The following is a 23,001-nucleotide window of genomic DNA, read 5'->3' as shown; positions in this document are numbered from 1 at the left end:
GCAAATGCTTGTTTCTTTTTGTGATTAGCAACTTTGGGGCAGGGAACTGTGTCGTTTGAGTTCATGCTGATATAATTTTTTGATTTTGTTATGTAGTAAAACTGTACATGTAGAGGCAACATAACGAAGCAAGCTTGGCATTTTGAAATATTTTGTACTTTCTTTTTCGAAGTCTTGTCAATGTGGGGTTCAAGTTCTTGCCGTGACAGCGAACAGCTCCCAACAGTTTCACTGAAATTCAAACCCACGCGGGCAGCTGACAAGAAGCCTGCGCCTTTGTTCGAAGGTACCAATTAGTACAAGCCCGGAGGGCTCCCAACATCCTGCCTGCCAGGAGTAGTTGAAAGACAGAGATCCGAAATGAATGCCGCTCACAGCCATTATTGCCAAAAAAAACGCAGCTGCAGAGTGGTTGCTAGCCAAGTGGCGCTTACCTAAAATCTCACATTTGAAAGGGTTGAAGAGAAGACATCCGCCTGTTCACCAGAGCATGTCAGGACTGGGTCTCCTGCTAAGAGCAGATAGCTGGAGGAGGATTTGCTTAAAAACCCAAGCCCTTGTTGGCACAGACCTGTCTGTTTTTGTGTAACCTGTGTGAGGTACATCTGAGGTGACGTGAACAGCGCAGGGTCATGCAAAGGCTTTTCTGGAAAGATGGCTGCAACATATGCCCTGCCTTACAAAATAATTTCACACTCTACTCCACCTACTGATCTTATTTTACCTATTTTCTAACAGCTGCAAGATGTGCAAATAATAAGTTGGTATTGTAAAAACAACCAAACCCAAACAGGTACCTGCCTGGAAAGTTTGAGGAGTGTGTTTGGAGGCTGAAGAAATTCTACCACATCACCCTCAAGCTAAAGGATCTACATTGGCTCGGCGTGTAAGCCTGGTCACCGTCAAATTAAGCTGCATCACTTACAAGGCCCTCTGCACCGAGACCTTTGTGTGTGTAGCTAATAAACTAACAGCAGCTGGAGGTCAATCGGCTGTACCCAGCAGTATTTGTTTTGAAGGGCACAGTCCTCAGTAATCACAACTCGCATTGGCAACGCCAATAGATCTCGCTAATGGGATGGCTAATGGCTTTGCCAATGTGTTTTAGCCATGTTTTACAGCAACGTGGCTGTTGTTCAGCATGGCTAAAAGTTAGTGGTGTAAAGTAGAGTGGCGTAGAGGCGAGTGCCATAGAGGAGAGTGGAGTAGAATGGCATAGGCTTGAATGGCAAATGGCGTAGACTGGAATATAGTGTTGTGGTGTGGAGTGGCATAGGGTAGACTGGTGTAAAGTGGAGTGGCATAGAGTGGAGTGGTGTACAGAAGAGTGGCATTCAGTAGAGTAGAATGACATAGAGTAGAGTGGCGTAGCATAGAGAAGAGTGGCATAGAATGGAGGGGCATAGAGTAGAGTGGTGTACAGTTAAGTGGCTTTGAGTGTAGTTGCGTAGGTTAGAATGGCGTGGAGTGGTATAGAGAAGCGTGGCATAGACAGAGTGGTGTGGCATAGAGTGGCATTAGTAGAGTGGCATAGAGTTGATTGGTAAAGAGTTTGGGTGGCATAGAGTAGAGTGGTGTAGGGTAGAGTGGCATAGAGTGGGGTGGAGTAGAGTTGTGTAGAATGTAGTTGCATAGAGTGGAGTGGCGTGGCGTAGAGTGGTGGAGAGTAGCATAGAGTGCGTGCAGTGGTGTGACAGAGAATAGACTGGAGTGGTGTAAGGTATAGTGGTATAGAGTGGGGTGAGGTGGCATAGAGTGAAGTGCAGTGTCATAGAGTGGAGTGAGGTGGCATAGAGTGGAGTGGCATTGCATGGAGTGTGCTAGAGTAGAGTGACGTAGAGTGGAGTGGGTCACAGTAGAGTGGAGTGCCATAGAGTGGCATTGTGTGGCGTGAAGTAGACTAGAGTGGAGTGGCTTAGAATTGAGTGGCGTGGTGTAGAGTGGCGTGGAAAAGAGATGAATCAAGATGGCATGGAGTGGTTGGTGTAGAGTGGAGTGATGTGGAGCAGAGTGGCATAGAGTGTGGGAGGTGGAGTAGAATGGTGTGGAGTAGAGTTGCATAGAGCAGAGTGGTGTTGAGTGAAGTGGAGTGCCGTAGAGTGGAGTGGCATATAGTAGAGTGGAATGGCATAGAGTGTCTTAGAGTGGAGTAGCAGAGAGTGGCATGGATTGGCGTAGAGTAGCATAGACGGGGTGGAGTGGCGTATAGTGGCTTGGAGTGGCGTATAGTAAAGTGGAACAGAGTAGAGGGCCGTAGAGTGGCATTGTGTGGAGTGGCATAGAGTAGAGTGGAGTGGAGTAGAGTGGAGTGGCATAGAGGGAAGTGGCTTAGAGAAGAGTGGCATAGAGTAGTACATTTGTGGGTGTAAGTAACTAAGGCATCAATATAGATGGCAGATAGAGTGAAAGAAACATAACTAATATGACTGTCGTAACAGTAGCAAGGCAGGTTGCACGTTCAGGAATAATACCAACATGCTCATAAAATAAAACAAATAGTATGTTGCAAAAAGACGAGGAAGTACAAAGATGAGGAAGAACACATGTACTTGGTCCATGCTCCAGGGAGGAGCTAACAAAAAAAAGGAAGAGAAGCCTATGGGCGCTAACCAATCGAAAGATTGTAAATGAGAGTGATGACGAAAACAAGTAATGATATGCTGTGGGCGGATTGTAAACACAAGGAGATGATGGACGGAGCGCTAAAACATTTCAGACACTCACCCCCAGTCACAGATCTGGGTTGAATCCATCCTCATTCTTTAGCTCACTTCGCCACCTCAGTTCAGACCCAGGTATATGCAAATCAGTCTTGACCCTGTGCCTCATGGGACCAGTCCAGCCCGAACTGCCAAGCCAGGTCCTCCCTGAACCAGAAACGAGCATCCTGGGACCAGTTTCTGGGTAACGCTATTCATCAGCCAGGCTAGCTTGAATCCAGTGGCAAAGTGAGCAAGGGAACCACATCCGGGCATACCCTGCCAGCTTAGAGTGAACAAAGCAAACACAAGGAAATGATGGACGGAGCGCTGACATTTTTCAAACACTCACCTCCAGGCACAGATCTGAGTTGAATCGATCATCATTCTTTAGCTCACTTTGCCACCTCAGTTCAGACCCAGCTATATGCAAATCAGTCTTGACCCTGTGCCTCATGGGAACAATCCAGCCCGAACTGCCAAGCCAGGTCTTCCCTGAACCGGAACCAAGCATCCGGGGACCGGTTTCTAGCAGTTCCAGCGGATTGTACGCACACTGAATTGTAAACAATAAGTCACACAGCACAGCATATGCGCTGTGTAGGCAAGACATAAACTTGAGGATGGTTTGGGGAAGGAGAGTTCCATCTCCTTAATATTTTTTATATAGTTATGCTATACTAGGGAGATTTTAACATATTTTAATTTATGACTATAGTTCTCTTCTCCACATGTTTGGGAGAAATAGGTGAAAAATAGTGCATTTTAAAGCATTTCAAGTCATAACATAATATAGTGTTACGACAATTTTACACAATTGTTAGGAAAATTTGCACCACTGTTGCGCATAGAGCATATTAAACATCTTGCTGAAACATAGAAAACTGTATGGACCTCATCATCACACTATTTAGTGATTTTAAAATATGAAATATCCTATCTCTTTCTCATCATATAATATTTGCATGTTAATGGCATGCACTGAAACATTACAGTAGAATTTGTGTACCCTCTGCAGGGCAATAACAAAGCCGTGGTCAGCAGCAGGAGACTGTCAGAGGAGATAGTGGACGGTGTAGTGCCTGATATATATGGGCAAGACAAGGCCACAACCCAGTGGCCTGGGCAAACTGAAAGAGAGACTTGAGTTTCATCTGCAGTCCATGTTCATCCATGGTACAGTTCGTGCCTTTTGCCTCCTGTGTGCGCTATGCTTACAGTCAGTTTGTGCCATTGGTGCCATGTGCTGCAGAAAGCAGATGGGGCACTTTTTGCAATGCCTAACACCGGCCTGTCACTTGCTGTGCACCGCCAAGCAAGGAATAGAATCTGACTCCCCACATGCACTTTGGTGCCAGGTCTCAAAATAACTGCAGTGTGACTGTGAGGAACTGTCCCAGCTAGGCATCTGTGGTCTAGAATGATCTAGAATTCGCAACCCTCTTTATCGCTCTACATTTCAAGGGAGGCCAAACAAATCAAATATGAACTAGCCCAGCCCCTCAGGCTCTACCCCGTGGCTATGGCCCTGAGGTCAATGCTAGACGAGGAACATTGACATCACAATTTTAGAGACTAAACTCTGTAGGAAGGAGAAAACAGGTTTCCTCAGCATGCAAATTGCACTGTTTGCCTATTTTGCACAAGATCTTTTGCCCTCTGAATATTTTTAATCAATTTGAAACCACTAACCTTTTTAAAACATGTTGTTCTAGTATTGTGTGTGCTGCTTCTATTGAATCGGACCGCTGCCATTAATTCACTTCCTGTTTCCCCGTGCTGCCACTGAGAGACGCCATTTTTTGATAGTGCGCTCTCTAGTCTTTTGGCGGCTGGGGCTATTTCAATGCGCGCTGCGCGGATGCGCAGAGGACGTGTACTGCGGGTGCACCCTTGGTGTGCCGAAGGCAAGCCTGTCTGCGCCCGTCAGCGCCCGTCAGCGTCCCGGAGGTGGCCAGCACCAGCCATGCTGCTCGCCGAGACCCAGGACAGGAGGTCAGACTTTGCTACACTGGGGATGCCCTACGGGCCCTTAACCTAACATCTGCCCCTCTCATTGAAGTTGGGATCTTTATGTCGGCAGTTACAATTAAGATATTCATCATACAGTCAGAACCGCTAGGGCCAAATCCTAAATTTCAAGATAAGAGTTTTGAGTAATCTGATAAAACCCAGATTGATCAGCGAAGGCGGGTGCATTAAACATAGTGTTGAGACTATTCTGTTTCCAATGCCTCAGCTGTCTGCAAGCAAAACAAGACCCTTCGGCTCCCGGGGCTTCTTCCCTGCCTCGTCCATTGCTCTCCCAGCTCTCCCTACCCTCTTTCCCTTCCTCCTTCTGTAGGGCTCCACGCCCCCACCCGGAACTGTCCTTTGCATATTCTTCTGTTGCAGCGACATCAGATTTGATTGTATGTTCTCCTTCTTTCTCTACAGCGACACTGCTCAATGGTTACCCACCGTCACCAATTCGACCACCTTCTCACTCCCTTATCTTACTCTCTTATCTGTATCCGATGCAGAAAGTCAGCAACTGACTCCAAACATTCTTCAATAATCCATGCACAATAGCAGCACCTTCAGAGTTCTGAGGTATCTCTTTAGGATGGGCTATACCAGAATATCTCTAACACACATCCTTAAGTCTGTTTAAATAATCAGCCAGCGCTTACAGTTCTAAATATTACTGAAGTTGATTTTCATCCGTAACACATCTGCCTTCCCATTTAGCATTGTATCCTTTGCTGCAGTTAACTCTCCATTACCAGGGGCAACCCTCGGCCACAGAAACTTCTCCGCCAATCTTTCTCACAATTCACTTGGACCCACCAATCACAGTATGTGATTCACATCCTCCCAGTTAGAGCTGTATTCTTCTAAAACACTCTACAGTTTCTCTTAGAACTGAGTAGTGTTGTTTCCTAATACGCATTAAATCAGAATGGGTCAGAGGGATGGGGACCATAATTCTACCCCCAGCTTTGGGGTAGTCCCTCGAGGGAAGAAGGGTGGAGGAGGAAGGGTCTTTATGATTAGTGTCAGTTGAGTGAGTAGAAGGGAAACACCCCCTAAACAGTCATTCTGCAGTTTGTCTCAAAACGTTTGAGAGTTATAGTAGGGCTTTGTCCACTACAGTCTACTGCCCAGGACTGGCCATACCCGGGTCCTTGACCAATCCATAGCAGTGGAGTCAGCCTCTTGTATGCTTACTCGACTCCACTGCTAGGCGCTTTACTGGCAGTCAGTCATATTGCGGTGCTCGCTTGCGCTTTATCTCTTTGTGCTCCTGTCTCCGGCGATCCTGTAAGTGCTGCTCCATATCTTTTTTTTGAAAATCACAGTTTATTGATATTTTTGTAAAACAAAACCCAATATTTGAGAATCAACAAACAACAGCAACTTAGGCACATCGGTTATATGTTCAAATGCATCTCAGTTTTCCTGGCTGGCCTTCACCCCCACCCATCTTCCATAAGGCGGCCCTTCCGCAATCCACTCCCCATGTCCCCCCAACTCCACTGCGCTGCTCCATTTCTGGGTGCATCTGCGGTGGCACTCCCAGCCTCTTCAGCCAGCATCCTCTCCCCGGGGACCTCTCGCTCCTTCTCTTTTTAGTAAACTGGAGGAATAGGTGTGAGGAGGAGGCAGAGCAGTTAGCACAAGTCCTAACTCTGTTCCTAAGTTGACTGACTTGGTACTCTAGTTTCTCCTGGGTATATTTTATTTCTCAACTTTGGATTCATGCTTATGCCTGTGTGCCTCTTCATGCCATTGTAGAAAGAGAGGCCGTTGCTCAGTATCTATTTTATTTTTGGGATTCTTCAGTTTCTTCTTTAAATGTGCTAATTTTTCTATTGCAAAGGTAGCATACCGTATTGTTGACACAGTGTGGGTAGGAGTCCCTTCAATGGGGGGCTCTCTACATTTAGATTTTTCTGCCTCTCTCTCTGCTTCTTATTGCTCACTCACACATGAGTAACAAAGAAGGCGCTCATCTCTTGGTGGTTGGGGCGGGAGGGGGAGAGGGTTGAATGAAAAAGGAGACCGAAAACCAGACCAGGATTCCCTCAGTTATATTTCTTCTAACTTGATCTCCTGGGGAGGGGAGGGGAGAAGATATCACACACTCTCACGCCAGGATCTCCTTAAGTTCGAACCTTTAGTCAACACCCGGAGGCGTGGCTCATAAAGGGATCAGTGCAGGTAGATCTGAGAGCCTCTTTCTCACACATATTCGCCTTCGAGGCAGGTGATGCTGCAAATCATACCTGCCCAATCACCATATTTCCACTGTTGTTTCCTCCCCCGACAATTGTGTGCTCTCTTTTTTAACAACACATTTACTTCTGTAAAACAACTCAGGACATGCAAAGCAAGCAAGCGAACAAATATATCATAACTTTACCAACATTTTGGTTCAATTGTGCTCACGCTTTTAGACAGGTCTTCAGGTCTAGTGCTGGGCCATGATCCACCACAGTCCTCCTGGAGAATCCTATCCCTTACCTGTGGAGCCTGTGGTGATTGTGTAGAGTGCAGTCCTGCACTCTCCTCTCTATTGCTGGGGAGTTGATTTTTCGCCACCAACACAATGGAAAGCCAAACAGTCTAACGTGTTTAATGCAAAAGTAGCTCAGCAAATAATCAAGAGACAATTGCCATTTGAATTGATAAGAGCAGTTTTCCAAAGCAGCCAGCTGGATCAAGTAATGCTAAAAAGCATGTAACATTGAATAGTATATATGCATTTTCCTCTCCATTCAAGTCTATGGGGCTCAAACAGGTGACAGAAACTTGTTACTTTCATGAAAACCTATGTAATGAACAGGTGGCAGGATCTTCTCAAGGAGAAAATGAAAGAGATCACTGAAGCAACAATACAATACATACACTGCTGACTTCATTAATTTTCTTAAATTCACTCAAACTGAGACTACGCTTTTACAACGAGATGTAGGAAATATGAAAATGTACTACTGCAAATAAAAGGCCTTATAAGCCTATTAGAAACATGATACCTAGGAGGTATATTGAGGCAATAGGGCCCTTCAGGCTAATAAGAAAACAAAATACATATTGGAATATAAAACACAGTGCACATTGATATTAAAGCAATAGAAATACATGATTGGTTTCACAGTTCCTACTTTAGGAATACGCCTATACATTTTATAGAAATACAGCTGTACCAGCCTACTTGACCTAACACAGGCTCTCCAAGATGTGGCTGATGACTTGGTATTGTCTGCCAATGTACATCCTTTGACAAGCAACTGGCTGCCATCAAAAAGAAAAGTCACCTATATTTGCAAATTGCGCTTCAATTCTTTTCATGACATTGTGCCAATAACATTGTGCATTGACATTTCATTTCTGACTTGGTTGCGCAAAGCTTCGTGTAATGTCATGTATATTGGTATGTTGTAAACATAAACATTGTACACTTTGTTGTAAACCTAACCATTTTACACTTTGTATGATTTTCTATCATTCAAGTAGTAGTGTTAACATTCTTCCAGCAAGCAGCCTCTTAGTGTTCTAGATCTTTTGCACAAGATATAGGGCCACATGCATCAAAGTCGGCAATTGCGAATCCTTAATAGCGATTATTAAGGAATCGCTATTAGGGAGTCGCAATTACCTATACATGTAGGTTTCGTGAATGAAATTGCGATTCCTACATATTCCTTAATAGCGAATCGCAAATTGCGATTCGCTATTAAGGAATATCTTCCTATTCATTCCTGTGGTCCCATAGGAATGAATGGGTAGGCATTCGCAATTTGCGAGTACCAAATAGGTACTCGCAAATTGCAAATGCAGTTTCAAGGGTCATAGGGGGCCAAAAGACCACCCTGCTGCATCCCCCAAAACAAGTAAGTGTGCACATGTGGCACAAATACATGCCCTAAGGGCTTGTTTGTGCGCCACATGGCAGTTAGAAAAATGCAAAAAAGTGACTGTTCTAAGGATTTGCAATTTACCACCAACTTGAAATTGGTGGTAAATTGTGATTCCTTAATGTAGGGTCGCAATTTTTTCTTGCTTACTACATTGCATTTAGGGAATTTAGGGAATTGCAAATTGCGATTCCCTAAATGCATTAGCAAAATATATAATCGCAAATATTGCGATTCCCTAATTTGCGATTTGCTTTGGGCTTGATGCATCCCAAATGGCAAAATGCCAGTCGCAAAGGGGCCGATTCTGCAAATCGGCCCGTTTGCGACCGGTATTTTGCTTGATTCATGTGCCCCATAGAACCTTAAGATGTCAGTTGTCTAAAGGAAGGATTGGAGCAGGATGTATATGTCATTGCTCGTTACTCATCAATTGGTGTTCCAGTGTGAATAAAGCTTTCAAGAATTTATCCTGAGTAGATCTTACTTTACAGTATTCGTGACTAGCTGCTGGAACACCAGTGAACCCACGACTTAAGGATTTCTTTTGGCATTTTTTTGTTTATTGTACACTGGATATATGCAGCAATTCTGTCAAGGTGGCAAAAGTGAGAACGAAGTTTCCAATCTTACTGGATCGTTTTGGGTAATTTTTTTACCCTATTTTTTTTAAACATACCGCTATTTTTAAATATACTGCATGTCAGTGCAGCAGCAGTTGGCATGCATCCTTTAAATCCAGTGCACTTTCCGTCTTGAGGCCATTGGAATGTTGGCGACCCATGCGACATAGAGCCCCATGTTAAAGTGTAGCTCGGTCTGCATCCTCTCTCTCGTCAGATTCGTCTACACTACAGTATGTTATCTCTTTAGGACGCCAAGTTCACACAGCGTGAGAATACATGTCGCCATCTTCGATGTTGTGTTAATCACTATTTTCTGGTGTTTGGGGGTCTATTAATGCAATGTGTGGAAATCTTTGTTGGTCAGGAAGTTCTACAATTTAAAGGTGTTTGACTGTGGACCTTTCTTAACTGCAAGAGTAAGAGAATGATTTTGATACTTACCCCAATTTTATTTTATTTTCCTGGAGTTGGACAATGTTTTATGCAGGGGTACTGTTTGTGTGACCTAGTCCCATTCATCTGGGTGAAGGGGCACTACTCTCCTCTGTTGTGTTTGTCATTACAAACAAGACTTGGAAGAGAATAACCATGAGTTTACAGAATTTCTAATTTCAGCCTCCACAAGCATTTTGGACAGCATGAGGTAACCCTTGCATGAAGTGGGCTGAGTGGGAATCCTATTTCCCCAACAACTTAGAAACAATTGACAAAATGTATTTGATGAAGCAACAGGGGATTTTGACAATTATTTTGCACCTGTTTCAATTGACGTCGTAAGATATAAATTCTTCAAAATGAAGCAGGAAGTGATTGAAGCTATTGATGAATATGTTGCATCACTTAGGAAATTATCTTTAGATTGTAAATTTGGTTGGTTACAGGGACAGCTGATTAGGGATCAAGCTGTTATGCATACCAGGGGTCCCTTTATTTTAGAGAGGCAATGGGTTAACTGGGATGTAGAACTTACGGATATTTTAGCGTATCTGAGTTGTGCAGTTGCAGAGCTAAACTGCAAAAGCAGAGTCTAGAGACTCCCACACGGATGTAGTAGGTAAAATAAGAAACAAAGAATTAGTTAAGTAGCAAAAGGACAATTCCAAAGGTAAAGAGCCTACTAAAGAGGGTCCGAAGTGTTACGGTTGTGATAAAAGTTCCCACCTAGCTTCAAGTAAGTCCTGCCCAGCTATCAAACAATAATGTTTGTCATATGGGTTAGTTGGACACTTCAGAAAGGTATGTAGGAATGTGAAGAATCTTATTGTGAAATGTGTAGATGAGGGAAATGCTAGTGTTGAAGAAAATAGAGTTAAGAATATCAGTAGTAATGAAGAAAATAAGGCTAAGAATATTTTTGAGTCCAAGGAGGACTTCATTCTGAATATTGATGGTGGCCCTGAAAAGATAGGAAAAAATCCTCTGTGCTTGATGTCAATTGGGGATGTAGAGGTGCAAATGAATGCCGACTCCTGTAATCCATGTACTATTGTCAATGAAGAAGTTTGGAAGGGGGACTTTGTGAACAGCATAGGAGACAAATTACTTGAGCCAAACATACACCCTGAGAGGTTTTCTGGAGAACAAATTGATATGGGAGGGTACAGACCATTAGTTTATAGATTTAAAAACAGAAAGACCCTTGGGAAACTATGCATTGATAAAAGAGGATCTAGATTCTAGGATAGCACTATCAAGGTAATCTACACATGATATTGAATCGGAAAACCCAGAACGGTTATGATTGTGGATAAAGGTGAAAATATTGGTGCAGCAATGTTGAGGAAGTTCTCTAATGTGTTCAGTAAAAAAATGTGTAATCTTACAGGATTTGAACTCCACATAATTGTGAAAACTGTTGTACATCCAAAGGTTCACAAGGTTAGAAATATTCCCATTTTACTCACGGATGAGGTTGAAAGAGAACTTGAGAAAATAGTGAGTGCTGACATCATTGGGCCAATAGAGTCATTTGAATAGATTTCCCCTGTGGTAGTGGCCAGACATAGCAGTTGGAAGATCAGACTTTGGATTGACTGGCATTATTTGAACAACAATATTGTTGTAGATACGTTCTTATTTCCTAAGATATCTGAAATGTTGGGATTAGTTAAAGGTGCAAAATTGTGTTCCACGATGAATCTGTCTGCAGCATACCATCAAATTTCCATGCAGGGATAAAGCAAGAAATGCACAGCCTTTATTACCCCGATGGGTTGTCACCAGTATAAAAGAATGCCTTTTGGGTTAGCATCGGCTGCTGCGGTATTTTAGAGACTTATGCATCAGTTATTTGGAAGGTTTAAGAATGTAAGATGCTTTCAGGATGATATATGGATATATGGCAAGGATACGCAGTAACACGATGGAGTTTTGAGTACCTTGGAGCAAACATGCTTAGAGTATTCTAAGTGTACATTTACAGTTCAGTGTGTGACGTGTTTGAGTGAAGATGGTGTTTCTCCAAAATCTGCATTAGTAGAGGCAAAATGCTCCGCCTCCTTCAAGGAAAGATGAAGTTAGGTCATTCCTTGGCCTGGTTTACTTCTATTCTAAATTTGTGAAGGGATACTCACACAAGGTCTCTCATGTTAGGCGACTTTTAAAAAACAAAATCAAGTTTGCATGGTCCGAGAAATTTCAGAAAGAATTTGATGGCATTAAAAAAGCAATTTTTACAGCCCCAGCATTGAAATATTTCGATACTGATTTGGAGAACGTTTATACTACAGATGCTAGTAATAACGAATTGGTGGGAGTCCTTTCGCAAAAAGATGCAGAAGGAAATTAAACTATTGTTGCTTATGCTTCACGTGCTTTATCACCAGTTGAAGAACATTTTCGGTAATTGAAAAAGAAACTCTTGCGTGTATCTGGGCATTACAGTATTGTAGGTCATTTGTGTGGGGTAAACAGTGCATTGTATAGTGACCATAAACCATTGTCAAATTGTTAACTAAAGAAGGTTTAATTGCAAGGATAGAGAGAATGTCAATGAGACTGCAAAATGTACCTATAAAATGGAGTACAAACCTGGGAAACAGGATAAGTGCAATTGATTGAGTAACAATAAACATCTCAGCGCAAAGATACCCTAGGGTGAACATCCGCTTTACAAATACACATGTTATGCTATGATGTAACGACAGATTGTTTGCCATGGTGTCTGTTGATTTCAGGAATGTGTCAGGAGTGAGTGGAAAGAGCATCAGTTGGCTTTGATCCATGACCAAGGCATACCAACCTTCAATGAGGAGAAATGGAATCATAAATACATTAAGGACACAGGTTTACAGAAACGTGAAAGTTTCTTGGAAGATAAGTGGCCTAGGAAATCTAAAAGTTACCCCAGAGTTGAAACAGTTGTGGGAGATTAGAAAATAATTATCTGTGGCACAAATTTCCATATCCATAGGGGTCACATGATTGTTCCACTGGTTACCATGAGAAACGTTCTTGTGAAAATTGGTCAAGAAGGTCACGGGGGCATTGTAAAAATTAAGCAGAGGGTGAAGAAGTGATATTGGTGGCCAGGAATGGATATAATTCTGGAGAGAGTGATGAGGAATTGTGTGTTGTGTGCTAATTTAGACAAGTCTTTAAGGTCTTTGAGACCAAATATATGTCAGCCCATAGTCCTAAAGAAAGGTGGCTATAGACATTATGGGATCCATTGGTTCTCAATCCAAATATAATATTGCATTGATACATGTGTTTTCAATGTGGCCCGTTGACAAAATTGTGGACAAGGTGGCTACCACTGAGGTTCTGAAATTCATCGACAAAATGTTTTATGGTGTTCAGTTTACTTCTAACAAGGCAAAGAGTTATTTTGTGAAAGTGGAAGTGAAACACAGAACTACTTCACTTTATAATCTAATTGGAAATGGAATTATTGAACAGTTTAATAGAGTAGTTAAAAATGCAGTGCAGCTAGCGGTGATGAATAAAGATGATTGGGAAGTGCAAGATTTAAAACTGTATGGATGTATAGTACTACTATTTATGAGGTCCTAGAAGTGTCTCCTTTTGAAGTTATGGGGGGAGGAGGAGCGAGAACTAAATTTAATCCCAAGTGGATGTCGCAGTCCTTGCAGTCCTTATGTGCTAATGTATCTGTTGAGGAAGTGAGAAAAAAGATTATTGACAATCATTGGAAGTATAAGGAGATGTTTGATTGGAAGAGAGGTACGGAAGGTGTGGTGGTTAAAGAAGTCAAAAAAGCTTGGAAGGTAAGGAAGGATGAACTCCAGTTTTCTGAACCTTTGAGGGTTTCTAGATTGTTGCTCAATGCTGTTCAATTGAGTGATGGTATAGTTGGGATCCTTAGAAGGATTGCGGTTTTGAAGAGTGATTTTGCGGTGTATAAGTAGAGGTTTGAGGTGGCAGTTCATGCACTGAGGGACTCTTTTGAAAGTGATGGGTTGGAGTGTAATCCTTTGACAATGAATGGCTTTGAATTAGCATCTTCTGAAGTTGAGAGTCCTGTGGTATGGGAAAGTGACTCTGAATGCGAGAATGGTCTGGTGAAGCTGGAGGAAAACTCTAGTTCTGACTGTACGGTACTGCAAGAGGAAGTTGACGAGGTAGATAGCAATCAGATGGAGAATATACCTACTGGCAATTGATTTAGGGTAGAGGAGAGTAGTTGTGGTAGGAGGGTACGTGTGAAGCCCCAATGGTTATCGTACTATGTGTGAGAAGATGACAATGAGGGGTTAGAGGGATAGTGTTTTTTGTTATTTTTATTTTTTATTTTTTTATTGGTAAGAGGGGAAGATATGTAAAGACATATATTGGAATGTTATAAATGTAAACATTGTACACTTTGTAGGTTTTTGCATTATCGCTTGCAGCCTCTTGGTGTTCTAGATCTTTTGAACAAGATGTAGAACCTTGAGATGTCAGTTGCCTGGAGGAAGGATTGGAGCAGGATGTATATGTCATTGCGCGTTACTTTTACATTGGTGCTCCAATGTGAATAAAGCTTTCAAGAATATTCCTCGAGTGGACCTTTCTTTGCACTTCGGAGCATGATTTACTGCTGGTCATTCCGCCAAGATATAAAATTATCAGAGCAAATGCTTGTCAAGATAGGAGGAGGGGGGCATAAAATCATAATACGTGCATTTTTTCCTGACACAGAAAGCGGCTACACTGTAGCTAGAATTTGTTCCTCCCTTAAAAATGTAATTTGGTAATGCTCACACTGTTTACCCTGGACAGACAACCCAATCATGCATTTGTGTTTGACGGGACAGTAGTAGTAAACTCAGGGGCGGCTGGTGACATTTGAAATTGGTGGGACGTAAAAGTTGAGGATAAGTGTTATGTCGATAGCGAGCGAGCCGACTATCATAGGAGGGACTCGAGGGGAGAGGGACTTGAGAAGTGTGTGCAAATGGAGCATTTTACAGCAAATTTGAGAGGGCAAGAATGTTTATAAAGCAATTCTGAAGGTGTAGACTTGAAATATGCAAATACATTACAAAATACCCCATATCTTACAGCACTAAACGAGCCTCCTCTGCTCTACGTGCCTCTTCTACCCTCTGTGCCTCCTCTGCCTTACGTGTCTCCTCTGCCCTCTGCGCTTTCTGTGCCCTCCGCGCCTCCTCTGCCTTACGTGCCTCTTCTACCCTCTGTGCCTCCTCTGCCTTACGTACCTCCTCAGCTTTATGTACCTCCTCAGCCCTCTGATCCTCCGCGCCTTATGCTCCTCTTCTACACTCTGATGCACCCCATCTACGCTCTGCCCCCCTTCTGCCCTGTGATCTTCTTCTGCCCTTTTCACCTCTTCTACCCCTTTCCCATCCTCCTCTCCCTCTGTCTTCTTCTCCTCTTAAATCCCTCACACTGACACGCGAGGCCCTGCCGGACGGTGCGGGGAGATGGCTATCAGTCAGCGCACAACTGCGGGCCTGGAGCTTGCTGAGATAACCACCGGCACCTGGAAACGATTAACATTCAGCAAGTTGTGGATCTTGCTGCTGGTCAAGGGCGGCTGGTGCATAGGGGCGAATGGGGTGTTGCCCCACCAGCCTCCGGGGATCGGGTCGGAGGAAGACAAGAGAGACACCTTGAAAGGAGACTGGTGGTCTGAGGCTGCGTCACTCTGGTAGCAGTGCACACACCCTGCGCATGATGTGTGGTGGACGTTCGACTTCAATAACGCCCAAGTCACGCATGTGCAGAGGGTGTCTGTGAGGCAGTGGTGAGGGTAAGCAGGCGCTACCTGAAGCAGCTGGTTTTCCAGGACTTCGGTCGAATTTTCGGCTCGCCCGGATCTCTGACGTAGCTCAGAACATTCTTCTAGCCTGGATCCCGCCTCCTCCTCTGACTGGATGACATTGATACAGTCACCCTATGACAAGACTCAGAGGCGGGATTTCAAGTACTGCTTCCTGCGCTGAGTTCGAACTTCGCATTTCCCTCCTTTCTTGAACCAGCTTCAACCCGGTCCGAGAGAAATCCCTTGATCAAGCTGAAAACAGTGAGTACTGGGGGTGTTTTCGTCACGCTTCCAGTGGGGTTAGGAGTATTGGAACGAAAATGCTGCCTTTTGTCCTTCATTTGTCATGGAGGCTGACGTGGGGAAATCATTCAATTAACAGGAGCCTGGCAGAATACTTAAAATAACAATATGTGTTTAGGAAAATCAAGGCTGCGAGCGAGGGCCCGGGGCTCCCGGAGCCGCTCTATCAAATGAAGCGGTGCCTTTTCATTTTCACTGATTTCCTTGGTGGAAATAATAAAAATAATATAATAAACCGATACTGCTGCAGTGTGTGACGTGACGGTATTCTTTCGTAATAAGGCGAGGATGTGCATATTACAGGCTAGTGTTGGTTTATTGCACGGAATACAGTGGTATAACAACCCATTGGTGAACCGAGTTCACGCACGCTTGTATTTTTGGAATGGGGTCCGACACCCCGAGACCGGGCGCTGATCCCCACTCGAGCCCTGGGCGTCGTCCACAGGCGGGGGTGACTGTGTGCCTGAGTGCGGCTGTGCCCCCTGGGGGCGGCTGGCGTTCTTGGACACCAGCCAGGGCCCAAGTAATAAAAGTGGAGGCGGCGAGGCTCGGCTGCAGTCAGTGTCCACCCTGTGATGCCCGATGTTATGCCATTTTATGAAACCAACAGATAGTAGACGTAGGCATTTTGTGCTTTCTATTTGGCGCCATGTGCAATTCCGGACGGCAACATGACTTCTCTCGCCAACTAAATTTATGTTGTAAAAGAAAACAGCAGAGTTTACTGCGCTTCCGGGTCAGATAATCTGAAGTGTTTAATTCTGCTTCTTTCTTCCCAATCCCAGGTGTAAAATTCTCAATGAATGTGTTCACTCGTTATGCGGCTGCACCCGGGCCTCTCATTTACATATTAATTGCTCAGCTTAGGGACTCTGAATTAATTGCTAAACAAATGATGATTGACAGGTGAATGCTGAAAAACTTTCCACCAGCAGCAGTGGTGGCTGGTAAGTTTAGGAGGGAGGGGGGCGGACGGGACAAACATATACACATAAACACTCACAGCCATGCATTCACACGCGCACACACAAACACCTCCATTCACAACACTCATCAGCAAACATTGATACATACATGCAGCGGCGGCCGGGACAAGTAAGCGCAGTGGGCAGGGCGGGGTGGGGTGGGAGTCGGGGGAAGTCGACAGACGACGGAATAGGTTTAATAAATAAATAAATAATACCTATTCCGTCATCTTTTGACTTCCCCTCCGCCACGCCCTGCCCCCACCGTGCTTACCTGTGCCCGCCGCTGCTGCATACACTCACTCATGCACCAAACATTAATTTTAAAAATACACACTCGTTCCTGCAGCTCTGCCTCGGAGGTCCTAGGAGGCTTGGGACAGCTAAGGTCAGCCAATGAGGGAAGGCATCAGTCCCAACGTCATCACAGAGTGGGATGGGATCAGTGAGACTGCTGACCCCACCCCACGATGAAGTGTCACTAATTGACTCTCGACCCTGGGCACTTCAGGGCTTAAAACTGAATCGTCCAGGTGCGAGGCAATCAGTGACGCTACCTCTCGTCACTGAGGGGAGGGCTTCAGGGAACTTTGCTGAGCTGAGGAGGTTACGCCCACAGGAGCTGTGACTTCCTCTGCCCAGCAAAAATAATCTCAGGCAGCCAGGAGCCTGCGCATTTAGCACATGTCTGGCACCTGGCTGCCTGATTTGAAAATGAACAGTGTCTGTCAGGCTGACCTTTGTTCAGCCTTACAGACACTGTTCGTGAGGGGCAAAAGGTGGGGGTGCATGGCCCCTCAGCCCCAATGGAACGGCCGCAGCTCTGTGGTAGGTAGCAAGGATGGAGGGCTGAGAACTATCTGATGAAAACAGAGTGTAGGAGAGAGGGGCTGGGGAAGGCTGATGATGTCGGAGGTTAGAAGGATGGAGGGGCTAGGGCAAGATTACGATAATGAAAGGTGGAAGGGAAGTGCTGGATCAAGCTAACCACAACAAAGGGCAGGAAGTAAGGGAAGGGAGACAAGCAGACAGACAGCAGCAAGAGGAAAGAGGGGCTGGTGGCAAGCTGATTAAAACAGAGGGTGGGAGAGAGGGGCTGGGGCTAGCAAACAGACAGCACTGGGGCAGCAGGGTGGAGGGAAATGGAGGGGGCGTAAGTACATGAGCAAGACAGCTCAAAAAGACGGTCACTCATAGAGTGCTTAAGAACAAATGAAAGCAGTGCCAAAAAAATGAGCAGTGGAAGGACACAAGTAATGCGTCCATGGTCCAAGGGAGGGACAAACCCATGAAGAGGAAGGAGCCTTTGGCAGCTGACCAATAAGAAGCAAGGAAATGAGTGACAATTAAGAAAACTAATGGTAAGTATTAGGCGGTCTTCAAGCCCACTGTTAGGAAAAAAAATGTCTCGAAGAGACAGCACATGTGTTGTCTAGGTGAAACCTAAAAAGCTGTCAGTGGACCCAAACATTCCAAGTAATTATTATCCCATCTCTCAACTTTCAATACCAGTTAATTTCTTGGAAAACATGTAATGGGACAACCATCTGCCTTCCTAATTTAGCAAGCAGCTTTAGACTCTGCAGCACAGTCAGCAGTTACAACACAGATTATAGTCTCAGCATCCATTTTGGATGACATCCACTGGGTGTTAGATGAGGGTGGCAGAGTAGCGTTGATTTATCTCGCTCTCTCTGCCATCTTTCACACCATGTTCCATGATATCTTGGATGCCAGAATTAATCACATGAGGATCAGCAGAATTTCCCGAAAATGTCTTTGATCATAATTACAGGACAGATGCCAAGCAGTAAAACTGTCTTCTTTTCTTTCAACATTCAAGCCAGTAGAACAGGGTGTACCACAGTGCACACCCTGTAGCTCCCCTGGCACAGCTAATTAGATCTCTAGGTCTAATATTTATGAGATAGGCTTATGATACCCAGATAGTGATTCACCTACACGATACCCAGTGGATGGGAGAGAGAGTTCCTTAAAACTCAACACTGATAAGACATAAATCCTGATTTTTGGGGGTCAGGAAGATAGCCTTCTGTCAGAGTGGTGGCTGTCACGATAAGCCATCCTCTGTCCTGGTGGCAACTGCAGTAAAGGAAGGGGTCGCTATTAATAACAATTTAGCCTAGTCACCACATATTAATAAGATATTGCCCTCTATAGATCCTCTATTAAAGAATCTGAAGGAAATCTGTCCTTTTCTTATGTTGGAATGTAGATCAAGGTTTGGCAAAGCCAATAGGGATCGCCTCTTAGAACTCTTGGCTTTGACAATGTTTTGTAGCCATACTGTACAGTTGTGCAGATGCTTTGCAGTGTGTCTAAAATCAATTTTAAAAAGTGTTATGACATAGCCAAGGCTAATGCACTTCTTATTTTAAAAGTACATTAGTGCTGGATGCATCATAGTCCTTTTTTTAATATTATTATTTCTTGGCTATGCGAAACAGCAGCCATGCTGCTATACAGCATAGCTACAAATCATGGCCAAAGTTGCCACCGCCTATGGTGGACAGCATGAACAAAGGAAGTGGCAGAGCCAATAGATTCACAGGCAAGACCTATTGGCGCTGCCAATGCTTGTTGGGTCTCGGCACAACGCCCATGTGATTCAGAGCAAATCAGTTAATCTGCCCATGCATGAAAAAGAAAAAAATATGACATTTGGCAAAAAATCCTATCACATAAAGAAAACAATTGCGGCCATGTCCATGCCTTTGTGAAAATACATTTGGAAGCAGGTAACATCTGTTGTCACAATAAAAGCAGATAACATCTGTTGTCTCAGTAAAAATCCATTTCAAAGCAGAAATGGCTTTTTTGAAGTGTGTGGAAAAGTAACATATAGATACAAATGGCATGAGGTTCAAGAAGGACAACATGGACGGAGAAAAAATAAAAGCAGTACTTCAATCACAGTGCGTTACATTGCTTGCTCTATGCTGGTACTTTATATTATGGCACTGTCTTGTCTCGGTCAGAAAAAAAGCCACCCAAACTGGAGACCATTATTTCAGCTAAGCACACATTTTGTTCCTTCGGGTCTCATTTATTAACCCAAATAAGGGTAACATGGTTCCATACTGTGCAGGGTGGCAATCTCAGTCCCAGGGCAGGTTGCTAGAATTTCAGGAGACCTAAACACATTTACAGGGAGCCTGGCTGTCCATGTGTTTTTTTATGCCAATGGAATATAAATTGGATAGTGCAATCGTAATGGAAGAAGCTTAAACTGACATTTGTTTATGTTTCTTAATTTAATGTTGCAGGCGCTGATGGGCAATGTGTTTCATTTCTGTGTTATTGCCATTCCACTGGTATTTGCACTCGCCATTCTGACAGTGATTACTGACAGCATTTTGACAAAATCAGTCCCTTCATCAGACACTGGTGAGTTCTAAAAGCAACTTTTTGTCTGCCGTCATGTTCTATCATATATATGTCTTGTTGTACATCGCAAGTGTTATGCTTTTTGTCATCCTTTTTAATACACAACAAATGACTATTTAAGTCCAACAGGTTCATACAGCCCTATTTATTAGGCCTGCAGACAATATATGATTTTCTCTAGTAAACAGTAGCGTTGCTACATTATCCATATGCAGGGTGTCTGGTTTTCACTCAATGATGATTTTAACTGACAAAATGCCACCAAAGGGAAACTGGAAAACAATGGATTTTGCTGCACTTTTTTCTGCTTCGCCGCCCTCCAGTATGAAAGCAGTAAGAGAGTAGGCTCAACCTCTAAGCACTTCCGTGATGGATGCTCCCGCTATGACAGTCTTGGGCCATGGTAAGCTACGTATGTGCCCTTTTGACCATCCTCTAGCTTCATGGACTTCCTGATCCTACTTATACTCCCACTTTGGAAGTATGGCTCATGTTATATGGATTCGGCTCACTGTTTACTGCACATTGCTGTGTGGTGGCTAGCAGGTTCACAGCTGAACTATGAGTAGGGTCTCATTCCTGACAGTGGGCATCATCATGGTGTTACCCTCCTACTATGAGAGTGGATCGGAGCTTTGCTGTCTGAAAGCTCATATATTAAGATTGTGGCAACAAAGATCACTGTGCATACAGATACCTCAAGAATCAATGTCCTCTCTTAAAGTGCTGCACCTAACACTCTTGTTCGAATGATTTACATGCCAATGAACATCTTCAGGAACCCAGAAAAGGCTCAGACGAGATCCATGCACCGGTTTTGCTGAAACGGAGCTGCCTACGGTGCACACATTAACTCAGTAAACCTACAAGTTAATGTATAAGTTGCAGACAATACATCTTAGAGACATGAAAAGACAACCACCACTCTTTGTTTTCAAGTATGTGCTGCAGACAGCGCAATATGAGTAAAAATAGGTGCATGGACCGGATCTGAGCCCGCATAATGAAATAGAACATGTTCTTGATTCAGCTCTAGCACGACCAACTTCAATTTTGAGTCCTGTTGCTAACCAATGAAAATGATGGAACCTATAATACTGAAAGAAACCCTATTACTTGACTAAATCACCTGTACCAACTAAGGTGATGTATTTAATTGAGTCATAGAGAGCTGTGTTTGGGCTTTTCTCCAAGGTGGAACACAGTCCCCGCACTGCTTTCAAATAAACAAAGGCCCATATGCTTGGCAAAAACTATTTTTAGCAGTACTTGAGCTAGCCTTCAAATAAACTCAAAATCCTTTAGGCGTGGCCAAGAATGTAAAATAAAGGTATTCATGGTGTCATTTGCACAGGCAAACAACCCAAGGGAGGTCATGAAAAGTCTTCTACCTCAGCTGGAAAGCAGCAGAGTTTGCTGTCACACAAGACAGTCTGCATATTAATTCCTTAGCAGAGATCTTCCCTCTGACCATGTTGAGCAGCGAGATGTTCGAACCAGACAACAGTAACGTATTTATTAGCCCGGCCCCTTCTTGGTACCTCAAGACATAGAACAGGGCAGAGTGACCTTGGTTAGCAATACCAGAGCAAGGAGCGTCTCTAAATATATTTCCTGTCCCAAGTAGAAAATCTTTATTCAGTGAAAAGTTGTCATTTGTCCGAAGAATAGTGCAGCAGGGATGTGTGTTAAATACTCGTCATTAACATTTTATCTGCTGCGATTAAATTCCAATGGGGTGCAAACATCACCATCCATGCGCGTGGATGAAGGACCGGGCTGGGCTGCTCGAAAGAGGAGTTCGAGTGCTGGAAAATGCGACAGGCAGGGAAGTGCGGAAAATAATAAATGATCTTTGGTAAAGCAAGTTCAAGGGAAATGTACAGATAAGCTCATTAGGAACAAGAAATAAGGAAGGAAGTAATACAAGCCAGAATGAATGAGGCAAGGAAGAAAATAATAGCCAAATTCTTTATCAGTACTGGAAAAACACCATCCTCATTATTTTTCACAGAGCACAAAAGTGTGAACACTGATAACCACTGATTTTGATATTTTTGGGGAAAACTGAAAAACATTGCAAATACCTCACCAGAATTCACAACAAAAACAACATTTAAAACAGAAAAGCCTACCCATATGTAAAGAAGCATTAGTTGTTGCTAGGAGACTGTAATTTTTGCCACATTGCTATGTCAAGAAAACTTTGTTCACTTTATGATTTTGTATATTTTTTCAGCGTGGCATTGCTAAACCACTTGATACTGGGATACTGTTATTGGATAAAATGCAAGAACCAATGCTGACGTTGGTGTAAAAGCTTTCTTGTAGTATTTCATATTTAAATTGGTCACAAGGCCATGAGATATAGTTTGTCATAAGCAAAAGCATTACAAAGTGTCAAACTCCAAAGACAGAGCAGACTTAATACTGCTCAGCCTTTGGTTACCCTGTTTTCCTCAACTGATTTATATAACACCTCTGGTACCACAGCAGTCAAAACATCATTTATGCCTTCATGAACTAAATCTTGCCTCTAAAACAGAGACACCATGCGTAAAATAGAATCTCTGACAATTGTCACCTGTTCTTAGCTTTCACATAAGCTCAACAGAAATAGGGACTGCTCTAAGAAAAATCACCTGGGGCCAGGAGCAAAACCGACACATGTATCACAATGGTTCCTTGAGGAAAAAATCAGTATGAATATGCGTCAATGATCATGATATGGCAAGCCATTGATAAGTGCACTGTGACAGAAACATCCCCCCTTGTTATGTTATGTTATGTTAAAAAGATTTATAAGAGCGCACAAATACCCAGAGGTGTCTTGGCGCTGGAAAATGCCAGCCGCAAACTCGCCCCTAG

At 43.6% G+C, this 23,001-nt stretch overlaps 1 protein-coding gene across 6 annotated transcripts in view; it reads left to right on the top strand.

The window, feature by feature from the left end:
* The window catches only part of SLC67A1 (solute carrier family 67 member 1), a 937,984-nt gene that overhangs the window by 892,075 nt on the left and 22,908 nt on the right, over window positions 1-23,001 (top strand). For all 6 annotated transcript variants that reach the window (XM_085644744.1, XM_085644747.1, XM_085644745.1 and 3 more), the window contains exon 10: window positions 20,013-20,133. In XM_085644744.1, coding sequence (XP_085500870.1) covers window positions 20,013-20,133 — 121 coding nt within the window. The remainder of the gene's footprint in view (window positions 1-20,012; window positions 20,134-23,001) is intronic.

This window comes from Triturus cristatus, chromosome 3_1, assembly GCF_964204655.1.
Source record: "Triturus cristatus chromosome 3_1, aTriCri1.1, whole genome shotgun sequence".
Lineage (NCBI taxonomy): Eukaryota > Metazoa > Chordata > Amphibia > Caudata > Salamandridae > Triturus > Triturus cristatus.
This window is presented reverse-complemented; position numbering and strand designations above follow the sequence as displayed.